General features: G+C 46.8%; 1 protein-coding gene across 9 annotated transcripts in view; it reads left to right on the forward strand.

Annotated features, from left to right (window-relative positions):
- Window positions 1-3989: 3989 nt before the first annotated feature.
- The window catches only part of LOC101944500 (zinc finger protein 239-like), a 32359-nt gene continuing 24086 nt past the window's right edge, over window positions 3990-12262 (forward strand). Inside the window, exons 1-2 of one of the 9 annotated variants that reach the window (XM_065558712.1) lie at window positions 3990-5082; window positions 7883-7996. In XM_065558712.1, coding sequence (XP_065414784.1) covers window positions 7906-7996 — 91 coding nt within the window. In that variant the 5' untranslated portion in view covers window positions 3990-5082; window positions 7883-7905. Of the gene's footprint in view, window positions 5083-7762; window positions 7997-12262 lie in introns of all 9 variants that reach the window. The other 8 variants (XM_042854086.2, XM_042854088.2, XM_042854087.2 and 5 more) reach the window with 8 other exon arrangements.

Genomic DNA, 12262 nt, shown 5'->3' on the forward strand with positions numbered 1-12262 from the left:
CTGCGGTGTGACTTAGAAATTAGCCATTCCGATGTGCACATCATTGACCTACCCCTGACATCAGCTGATTTATTACCCTTCCTTTGTTTTGGTCAGCTACTGGGACGGGCTGAGACTCTATTTCTTCATGTAAGGCTCACAGGGCCTCCTTCCCCACATGCCTGCTAACTGCTCAGCTCCATGCCAACAGGAAGGGAAAGGCAGCTTCATCCTATAGGATTTGTGGGGAAGGGTGGATGCACGTTAGGCCGCCATCCGTGCTAACAGGGGGTGTCAGACCAGTGTAACGACTCAGTAAAGCAAAACAGTCTCTGTAAATGTTCCTGGAATAAACAACTACAAGAATTGTCCCTCAAATAGTCACATTAGTATAGCAACTTTGAAGACTGTTCTAGTAACCTCCCTCTGTAAACCACCTCGACATGGCCCACTCTGTGCATAGGGACTTGCTTGCACAGAAATGCTCACCTGCACGCTATACGATGAACGCGAAGTATTTGCAGTCTTCCCACAGTTCTCAGCACTAGCTAATAACCATAGACGTAGTTTGACTTCTATATTATGGAGGGTGTCTCCAGTCAGGCCAATGGGGCCGCGTGTGGCTGGGGGCGACAACAAATTCCGTGCCTGCAGGGGCGCCATTTGAGATGGGGAGGGGGCACAGCTTTAACACTGATTCCAGGGGCTACTTAGGCAACTGAAAACTCTAGTGTTTTTGCAGATAATAACTTAGAAATATCTGGCAGGCGCATTGTATCTAATTTCTAGATTAAGAAAGAAAAAAATAAATATTAGACCCTCTCAGCTCTAATACTATCATGTTCTGACATCTTGTGGCAAGTCACTTAAGGGCCACTGTAGGTTTTAAATTGCATAGTCTTACACAGATACTTTTACTAAAATCAGACGGGACCATCATGATCATCTTGTCTGACCTCCTGGACATTGCAGGCTATAGAATCTCACCCACTCACTCCTGTAATAGACCCCTAACCTCGGTAAGTTACTGAAGGCCTCAAATCATGATTTAAAGACTTCAAGTTACAGAGAATTCACCATTTACACTAGTTTAAACCTGCAAATGACCCGTGACCCATGTTGCAGAAGGCGGTAAAAAAACCCCACGGTCTCTGCCAATCTGACTGGGGGAAATTCCTTCCCAACTCCTAATATGGCGATCAGTTAGACCCTGAGCATATGGGCAAGACCCACCAGGCATATACCTGTGAAAGAATTATCTGTAGTAACTCAGAGCCCTCCTCATCTAGTGTCCCATCTCCAGCCGTTGGAGATTTTTGCTACAGGCAGTTGCCGATGGGCCACATGCCATTATAGGCAGTCCTGTCATACCATCCCCTCCATAAACTTATCAAGCTCAGTCTTGAAGCCATTTAGGGTTTTTTGCCTGCATTGCTCCAAACTTCACTCCTCTGATGGTTAGAAACCTTCACCTAATTTCAAGCCTAAACTTGATGGCCAATTTATATGTATTTGTTCTGGGCTCCACGTTGATGGTTAATTTAAATAACTCCTCTCCCTCCCTAGTATTTAGCCCTCTGGTGTATTCATACAGAGTAATCATATCTCCCCTCAGCCTTCTATTGGTTAGACAAAACAAGCAAAGTTGTTTGAGTATCTTCCAATAAGATAGGTTTTCCTTTCCTCAGATCATCTTAGTAGCCCTTCCCTGCATCTGTTCCAGTTTGAATTCATCTTCCTTAAACATGGGAGACCAGAATTGCACACAATACTCCAGATGAGGTCTCACTAGTGCCTTGTAAAATGGTACTAATACTTCACTGTCTCTACTGGAAATACCTTGTCTGATGTATCATAGGACTGCATTAGCCTTTTTCACCACCACATCACATTGATGGCTCATAGTCATCCTGTGATCAACCAATACACCCAGCTCTTTCTCCTCCTCTGTCACTGCCAACTGATAAGTCTCCAGCTTATAGCAAAAATTCTTGTTGTTAGTCCCTAAATGCATGACCCTGCACTTCGCATTATTAAATATCCCATTTCTATTACTCCAGTTTAAAAGGTCATTCAGATCTTCTTGTATGATATTCCGGTCCTTCTCAGTATTGGCAATATCCTCCAAGTTTGTGTCATCTGCAAATTTTATTAGCACACTCCCACTTTTTGTGCCACGGTCAGTAATAAAAATGTTAAATAAGGTTGGTCCCAAGACTGATCCCTGAGGAACTCCACTAGTAACTTTCCTCTAGCCTGAGAGTTCACCTTTCAGTATGATCTCTTGTAGTCTCCTCTTTAACCAGTTCCTTATACACCTTTCAGGTCTCATATTAATCCCCATCTTCTCCAATTTAACAATGTCTCATGTGGAACTGTATCAAATGCCTTACTGACATCCAGGTAGATTAGATCTACTGCATTTCCTTTGGCTAAAAAAATCAGTTATCTTCTCAAAGAAAGGTATTAGTAACTTTGTTACCACCTCTTGAATATAACAGTTGAAACAATTGTAGAAAAATCTGCAATTGCTTTCTATCATTTAGATTATGTCTACACTGTTGCTATAGCCGTGCAGCTAAAAGGTGTGCAGTGTAACCACTCTTTGTCTGCAGGCGAGAGCTCGCCCACTGACAAAATAAATCCATCCCCAACGAGCAGCAGTAGCTTCTCCCACCGACAAAGTGCTGTCCACACTGGTGCTTTTCATGGGTAAAACTTTTGTTGTTTGGGGGTGGGAGGTGAGTTTTTCACACCCAAGAACGACAAAAGTTTTACCAGCAAAAGTGCAGTGAGCCAAGCCTTAGGCTACTTACTTTTTGCAGTTCACCAAGCTTGGAACAGATCTTTAACTTTAGGAAAAATCCTAATAGCCCTTTCTTATCTTAATCACTCTGTTTATAAACACAATTCTGACTCCCTGCCTCAGGAGCACAAGCTGGGAGCAGCACGTCGCCTTTCTTCTCTGCAGAACTCGTTACATTGCAGTTTGGGGGGACAATGCCTCCCATGCTCCCCCTCCCCCAAAATTCTGCCTATACTAATAACTTGGCGGTGAGGTCTGAAGATTGCTAAAATGTTATTAGGGGTGGAGGGATAGCTCAGTGGTTTGAGCATTGGCCTGCTAAACCCAGGGTTGTGAGTTCAATCCTTGAGGGGGCCACTTGGGGATCTGGGGCAAAATCAGTACTTGGTCCTGCTAGTGAAGGCAGGGGGCTGGACTCAATGACCTTTCAAGGTCCCTTCCAGTTCTAGGAGATGGGATATCTCCATTAATTTATTTATTTATTTATTTATTATTTTTAGAAAAGCTGCATCTGTAAATTAAATTGTCAAAACACTGACAATCTTTTTTTATTATGCAGCTTCATAAGCAGCTTCATAAGCTGCACTGATTTGCAATGAGCCTTCCCGTTCTGAGTGAGAATTAGTGAGGCTCTGATGCAATAAAATTCAAGATGAACCCAGAGAATTATTTACAGATGACAGTCATATGCACAGGTGAGAATTAACCCCGATACCTATTTGTAACATTTCATCATTATACAGCTAACACAGTTTGAAAGATAGATCATCTATATCTATAATCTTGTCATCTAAAAGTCCTTGGTCCATACCAGTGTTCCTCTTGTTCTAATGCTGTGGCAGCATGGCACAACTTTTTCACTAGAGAACAACTTTCAGTGGGAACCAAAATACCATTATCTACCCAAGAGACTCAGCAATGTGTCCTTTCTGTTCCTGGTTTACACATACAGGTGTGTAGCATTCTGATTTCCCCAGCTGATAAGCAGTCTTGGCAGAATTTGGGTTTTTTTTAAATAATTTTTACTGAAGTTGTTTATTTTTAAGCATTTTTCTATTTTTATCCATTTAAATTTTCGCAGTTGTGCAAAATTATGTTAAGCATTTTAAAAAATTTTATCTATTTAAATATTCCCAGTTGTGGGAAATTATGGGGGAGGGTCAGACAAGAGTGGGGGTCTGACATTATTTAATGACAGTAAATGTTGAGATTCAAAGAGTTAAAGCTTTATAACCATTAAAACACAAAATGATCAACAGCATATGCAAAATATATACAGTACCGATCCTTAACTCAAACTCTAAGTTCTCAAGCAGCATTTTTCTTATTTTGCCTATCTGTAAATTTTGTTTATCAATGGAAATATTTTTGGTGGATTTGTGTGTGTACAATGAAATTGACATTTACCAACAAAAATCTAATCCATCCTAGCCTACTCATAGGTTATGTATAGAAGGGCTTTTCTGTTGCACGATCTTGAGTGGTTCTCTAAACTTAGAGTGTCCTTGTTATACAAATCAGGGCTTGGGAAGGCTGAGAAGAGCCACACTGATGTTTGGTGTGCTTAGCATCTGTGTACTGTTCCCTTTCATCTGCTTTTGGATTAGCTGTGTCTTGTACATTGTATTATGCTGCATTGTGCTGTGACCTGGGCTGCTGTTATCCTCAAAACCAGCAGCAAACCAGTTTCCCTTGCTTGGGTATCACATGCCTTTTGGGTTTTCCATCCTGAACAAATACAGTTGCATGGCCCAGTGTGTTGGCCCCATTGCAGATGTGACAGTAGAGACAGGTTAAATAATTAAGCAGCTGTGAGGATATGTTTGCTGTGGCTTTAAATCTGTAACAGGAAGCTAGGCAAGGGAGCGGGGCTGGGTAAGATACTAGGTAGAAGTTCAGCAGCAAAGCAGAGAGAGAGAGAGAATGGCTTTAGGGATAATACCGTTTTCCTCGCTCTAATAAAGTTCCTCGTTCAGCGGTGGGAGAAAGCAACTCTATCTCTGATTGGTTACCACTGTCACATGCCAGTTCCTTGTTCAGTGTTAGAAGAAAGGACTCTCTCTCTCTCTTTTCTTTACCACTGTCACGTGATGAGGGCTGCTGCTGCAGCTGCCTGTTTTCTGCCCAGGAGTCCAGACTGAGGAGCTGCTGCTTCCCTCCTCTCTTCTCTACAGTATTTGCCTTATTTAAAGACCCTTCTGTTACTAGCCAAGCTGGGGACTGTCTCGGACCGTAACTAGCCTCTTAGGGGAAGCCCCGGACTCTGCGGACACTAACTCCTGAGCCGGAGACTCCAGGTAATTGAGAGAACTTGGGGAAAGTGATTCTGTAAAAACGCCCCACCTCCCCCATCTCTGCTCCAAGTGTGTCTGTGAGTCCCAGATCTGCTGGCTTTATTGACACACACAAGCTCTTAGCTGATCCAGATATTGGAGCGAGCATGCACGCAGAAATGGAACAAAACCCTCCCAGCCAGAGGGGGGAGAGAAAGGAAGGAGACGGAAGGGGATAGGAAAAATAAAAAAAGAGGTGACGAGCTCCAAAAATAGTGCTGCCCAGACCTGTTACTGCATCATCACTGGCAGGTTTAGTTTAACAGGAGCGGGACTAAAAGGCAGTGCCCTGTCTCTGCCTAATAACGATGCTGCTTCGGGGACACTCCCCACAATGTAGCTGTTTGTTCTTCTCTTTGACAGTGTTTTGTTCCGGCTCTGTTAAAGGAACATGACACACATGTCTGTGTGTTTAGTGTTGGTGCAAGGTGCTGGGTCTGCACCATAAGGCACCAAGCGATTCCTGCGGCTGAGTGTAGATTTTTGTACCCAAGCTGGTAAAGCAGAACTCAGAAGTTTGTCTGCCACTGCCTTAAAGTTAATGGACCTGTTCCATGAACTCTAGCAGTAGAGGCTCATGACCTTAGCTTGAGAGGTCCTGGGCTTGATCTCCCAGCTGTGGGGTGTTACTAGCATCAGCCTCATAAATCCTGTAGAGGGGGACGAAGACCTACATGGGGTTACCATGGGTCACACATGGATGTACAGGGGACGCAGGCAGGAACTATGAAGTGTGTTTTCTGTAGCTGCTGCATCATTATTGACAGGGAGAGAGCAGCAGTCTGAGTGAGGAGAGGGAAGTGGGTCTGGAGTGTGGGCACCCTGGGTACAAAGGCCCAGCTGGGAGTGATGAGTCTAAGCCAGGGTTCATGGGAGCTATTATTGTTTCAGGGTGCATAAGGTAAGGGAATTTAGGCCAAACCTTGGGGCCCCTTCCCTGGCCAGTGGGGTTGAAGCAGGCAGGGAGCTGGGGATACTCATTGTTCCAGCTACCAGCCTTTGAGGAAGTGGTCATGTCTTTCTCCGAGGCAGAAAGGGGCCCTGAGGGTGAAACGCAGAGAGCCCTCTGCAAGGACACTGCGGGAGAGTGACTGGTTTCCTCATGAGTGTTACGAGCTTTGTGATCTCTGAAGCTCCCTGAGTTGCTTTTCTGGCCCTTGGCCCTGGCTGGTGGAAACATCCTGTGCATTATCCCTTTAGCAACCCATAAATGTTCCAGTAGTTTCTGGGCTGGGAGGGGTGTCAGCCCCCCCGTGGGGGGTGGGGGCAGTTGGGCTCAGAGGAATTCCCACTTCTGCCCCATTCTAGGCAGATATTCTTCACATTCTTGCTGTGTTCACCAGAGAACTCCCTTTCGCTCCTTAGTGCTCTCCTTCCATCCTTCCCTTTTCCTTTATTTTGCTCTTTTCCCTCTCTCATGCTTCTGTCTCTCTCCCTCTCCCTTTCCTTCTCTTTCCATCCTCCCTTCCTTCCCTGAGCCAGGCTCTCTCCCCCTCCATTCTTTACTATCACTCTCGGCCCTGGCCAAGAGTTTCTCCATCTCCTTCCCCAGCCCAGTCTCTCACTCAGCCCCCCCAAAATCACCACTCTCCACTCACAACCCCCCACGTCGGTCACCCCCTGCAACTCATATACCAGGCACTCTGTCACTATAGATCAAGCCACTCACAGACTGGTCATCACCGCACTCTGCCCCACGTCTTCCACACAATAATCACCTCCCCATTCACATCCCCCAGTCACACTCAGGAGCGGCGCCAGGGTTTTTGGCGCCCTAGGTGGGGGTCCTTCCGCGCTCCCAGTTGTCAGCAGCAATTCTGCGGTGGAGGGGTCCTTCTGTACTCCCGGTCTTCGGGGCACTTCAGCGGCGGGTCCCGGAGCGAGTGAAGGACCCGCCGCAGAATTGCTGCTGAAGACCTGGAGTGTGGAAGGACCCCCGCCGCCGAATTGCCTCCAAGGGTGGCAAAATGCTGCCCCCCCAAATCCTGGCATCCTAGGCGACCACCTAGGTCGCCTAAATGGAAGCACCAGCCCTGGTCACACTCCAGCCCAATTCCCTTCCTGGCCAGCAGCAGCTTCCACTGAGGTTGTTCCCAGCTCTCCCCACCACATGGAAGAACTGGAGTAGCAGAGATAGTCTTCCCTGACCCCCATGTGGGGAGCAGGAGCTGGCCTCTCTCCCTCACCATGTTGAAGGGGAACTCTGAATCCCAGATCATTGTCTTTCTCCTTGTTGTGGGGTAAGGGTGGAGGCAGTCCTGCTGGACAGATAAGTGGAGCAGGCAGTGCTAGCAGAGAGCAATCACTGCTCCTGCTCTGCTGCAGCCCCAGCCAAGAGGCCACCTGTTGGGGCGCATTCCAACCATGCTTTCAGCCTTGATGGCCCCAACACCTTTGTCACCTCCCATACCTTCCCTCTAGGAAGGAGGTTGAGAGACATTGCACTGCTGCTGATCTCCCTCTGCCCAGGGCTTCCAAGAGGGACAGAACTGTGACATTGTCCTGTCTGGAGTCCCCCTCCACCTGGTTAGAAATGTGAAAGTGGCTTGTTTTTGCTTTTTGTCAAGTCCCTCAGTGTGTGGAGATCCCTGAATTTCGTATGCCGCACCACACACTTCCTAGGAGGTATTTCCTTTCTGTGCAGGTGAAATGTCCCCTCAGCAAAGAGAGGGACTGGGTTTTAAACCTTAGAGAGATCTGCTTAGCAAATCCTTGGTGAAGATATGACAACCCCGGTCTTGCCCATTTCTCCTCCCCTGAGCAGGATTTCCCATTCCCAAATAAGACATGATCTCCATCCGGGAACAAGAGGAAGAGCCATGGATCCCTAATCTCCAGAGCTGCGATGAAAAGGAGATGCTGAGTGGCACCTGCGCAGGTGAGGAATAAACTAAACCATTTGGGAACTGTCAGTGAATGAGGTGAAAATCTGGATTTGCCAAAGTGCTGCCGTGAGCTCCTGCCATCCCATAGATTTATATGGAGGCAATATGATATTCTCGGTCTTATTATCTATCCCTTTCTTAATGATCCCCAACATTCTGTTCACTTTTTTGACTGCTGTTGTATCTTGAGTGAATGTTTTCAGAGAACTATCCACAATGACTCCAAGTTCTCTTTCTTGAGTGGTAACAGCTAATTTAGACCCCATCATTGTATATTAACAGTTCTAACATCAACACAAACATCAACGCTGTTGTCTGATTTGGGAACTAGAACAATTGGGCTTCACCATTCACTTTGCAACTCCTTGACTACCCCTCATTCTAACCTACTTTCTAGCTCCCTCTTGAAAATCTCCCATGTTCATTCAGGGATTTGGAAGCTTCCCTTCTGTGCACTGACTCCTGGGATAATTTGTATGAGGTGAGTCTTCCCAGGCCTGGTGGTGAAGACATCACTAAAGCTCTGGACTAGCTTTCGGGCTCACTCTCTCTGCTAGCTGCAAGTTAGTCTCCCAGAGTTACAGTGGGGCAGACCCCTGCCTCTGGTACCTGAGGGCCTAAGTCTAATTCTTGTTGAACAGCATGGATAAACATGGCCTCTCAGTTCTTTCAGGGCTTTAGTACATTCACACAGTAGATCTACTAACCAAATCTCAAAAGTTACCTCCTTTGCTCAGCGCACTGTCTTACAGGGCTTCTGCCCTTTAGCTAGTAGTTTGCTCTCAGAGCTAGGTAGTAATAATGTCATCTCAGCTGATACACCATCAGCGCCACATTTCTATTATAATATAGCGCCTGTGAGTATTGCAAAGCCTGAAAAGTCTGCCGGACAAAGGTGCCCCTATCAAGTCCATCCATTCCTGCAGATTTGGGACATATTGCACAATGTTCTCAGCTTTGGTCCCACCAAGCTTCCTGCACAAGGTCCAGAATTCCACAGAGCTGCCTTCCATGCACCAACTTAAAAGGAGACGACCCCATGGAAGACCGCGGCACCTCCCTGATGGCAAACGGTAGATACAGCGAGAGTTTGTTCTAGTTATGGGATTTGGCTCTGATGAACTTGAGCAGTATTTCTTGGAGGGTCCGATTAAAATATTCCACCAACCCATTTGTCTGGAGGTGGTAGGCCGATGTTTTTATGGACTTTATGTCAAGGAGAGAGCAAACTTCTTATGCTAACCTTGACATGAAGGGGCTGCCCTGATTGGTCAGTATCACCCTGGGAATACCTACCCAAGAGAACGTTTTTAGCAACTCATTGGTGACTAATTAGGCTGACATTGATTGCGAAAGAATGGCTTTGGGATGGTGTAATCTACAATGGGTAAAATATAGCAGCACCCACTAACCCTCAGTTCAGGGGGGTCCAGCTAAATCTACCCCAATGTGCTCAAATGGAGCATCTACCAAGGGGAGGGGAACCAAGGGGTCCTTTGGGTAGATTTGGCACTCATTAGCTGGCATTTGGAACAGGAGTTGCAATAATTCTTGAGCTTTTGGTATTCCCCAGGCCAGAAGAAATAAGAAATAAGCCCATATCCATTCCTGGGTTTTTTTCCAATCCCCTAAGTGGCCAGACCATGGTATTTCATGGGCCAGCCTGAGGACTTTGTTCCTAAAGGACCTGGAGACCAAACATATCCCCATTTGGGGCTCTTTGGGCACCTGAACCAGGAAATATCCCTCTATCTCAAAGTGAGACTATTGTGTATCCTGTACCGCATCCACTGGGGCTCTGTTCCCCTTGGCTAATGGCCAGTACAGCTGGTTAACACCCCATGATTTTTCTGCTCTTACACAAAGTCACTGGAACAGGCAAGAGACTGATCGTCCAGCAGTGGGGGATTCTGGAAGAAGCAACACTTGTGTGCACTCCTTAGGGGTGTTCAAACTGCACTGGGTGATCTTGCCCTTGCACACTTATTTCACTGGATCTGGCCTGGGGGGCTGTAGGGCCCCTAGGACCTTGGATTGCTGCAGTCGGTGGTGCCAGGGAATTTGACCCTGCAGAGGTATTTCGGGTGTGTGTGTGTGTCATAGAATCATAGAAGATTAGGGTTGGAAGAGACCTCAGGAGGTCATCTAGTCCAACCCCCTTCTCAAAGCAGGACCAACACCAACTAAATCATCCCAGCCAGGACTTTGTCAAGTCGGGCCTTAAAAATCTCTAAGGAAGGAGATTCCACCACCTCCCTAGGTAACCCATTTCAGTGCTTCACCACCCTCCTAGTGAAATAGTGTTTCCTAATATCCAACCTAGACCTCCCCCACTGCAACTTGAGACCATTGCTTCTTGTTCCATCATCTGCCACCACTGAGAACAACCTAGCTCCATCCTCTTTGGAACCCCCTTTCAGGTAGTTGAAGGCTGCTATCAAATCCCCCCTCACTCTTCTTTTCTGCAGACTAAATAACCCCAGTTCCCTCAGCCTCTCCTCATAAGTCATGTTCCCCAGCCCTGTAATAATTTTCGTTGTCCTCTGCTGGACTCTCTCCAATTTGTCCACATTCCTTCTGTAGTGCGGGGAACAAAACTGGATGCAATACTCCACTGTGGCCTCACCAATGCCGAATAGAGGGGAATAATCACTTCCCTTGATCTGCTGGCAAAGTTCCTACTGATACAGCCCAATATGCCGTTGGCCTTCTTGGCAACAAGGGCACACTGCTGACTCAGATCCAGTTTCTCATCCACTTTAATCCCCAGGTCCTTTTCTGCAGAACTGCTGATTAGCCAGTCAGTCCCCAGCCTGTAGCAGTGCATGGGATTCTTCCATCCTAAGTGCAGGATTCTTCACTTGTCCTTGTTGAAACTCATCAGATTTCTTTTGGCCCAATCCTCCAATTTGTCTAGGTCACTCTGGACCCTATCCCTGCCCTCCAGGTTATCTACCTCTCCCCCCAGCTTAGTGTCATAGAATCATAGAATATCAGGGTTGGAAGAGACCTCAGGAGGTCATCTAGTCCAGCACCCTGCTCAAACCAGAACCAATCCCCAACTAAATCATCCCAGCCACGGCTTTGTCAAGCCTGACCTTAAAAACCTCTAAGGAAGGAGATTCCACCACCTCCCTAGGTAACCCATACCAGTGCTTCACCATCCTCCTAGTGAAAAAGTTTTTCCTAATATCCAACCTAAACCTCCCGCACTGCAACTTAAGACCATTACTCCTTGTTCTGTCATCTGGTACCACTGAGAACAGTTTAGATCCATCCTCTTTGGAACCCCGGTTCAGGTAGTTGAAAGCAGCTATCAAATCCCCCTTCATTCTTCTCCTCTACAGACTAAACAATCCCAGTTCCCTTAGCCTCTCCTCATAAGTCATGTGCTCCAGCCCCCTAATTATTTTTGTTGCCCTCCACTGGACTCTTTCCAATTTTTCCACATCCTTCTTGTAGGGTGGGGCCCAAAATTGGACACAGTACTCCAGATGAGGCCTCACCAATGATGAATAGAGGGGAATGATCACGTCCCTCGATCTGCTCGCAATGCTCCTCCTTATACAGGCCAAAATGCCGTTAGCCTTCTTGGCAACAAGGGCATACTGTTGACTCATATCCAGCTTCTCGTCCACCGTAACCCCTAGGTCCTTTTTTGCAGAACTGCTGCCTAGCCATTCGGTCCCTAGTCTGTAGCAGTGCATGGGATTCTTCTGTCCTAAGTGCAGGACTCTGCACTTGTCCTTGTTGAACTCATCAGATTTCTTTTGGCCCCATCCTCTAGTTTGTCTTGGTCCCTCTGTATCCTATCCCTACCCTCCAGCGCATCTACTACTCCTCCCAGTTTAGTGTCATCTGCAAACTTGCTGAGGGTGCAGTCCTCGCCATCCTCCAGATCATTAATGAAGATATTGAACAAAACCGGCCCCAGGACCAAATCTTGGGGCACTCCTTGATACCGGCTGCCAACTAGACATGGAGCCATTGATCACTGCCCGTTGAGTCCGACGATCTAGCCAGCTTTCTATCCACCTTATAGTCCATTCATCCAGCCCATACTTCTTTAACTTGCCAGCAAGAATACTGTGGGAGACCGTGTCAAAAGCTTTGCTAAAGTCAAGTAATAACACATCCACTGCTTTCCCCTCATCCACAAAGCCAGTTATCTCATCATAGAAGGCAATTAGGTTAGTCAGGCATGACTTGCCCTTGGTGAATCCATGCTGACTGTTCCTGATCACTTTTCTTTCCTCTAA

The sequence above is a fragment of the Chrysemys picta genome, chromosome 10 (assembly GCF_011386835.1).
Source record: "Chrysemys picta bellii isolate R12L10 chromosome 10, ASM1138683v2, whole genome shotgun sequence".
Classification (NCBI taxonomy): domain Eukaryota; kingdom Metazoa; phylum Chordata; order Testudines; family Emydidae; genus Chrysemys; species Chrysemys picta.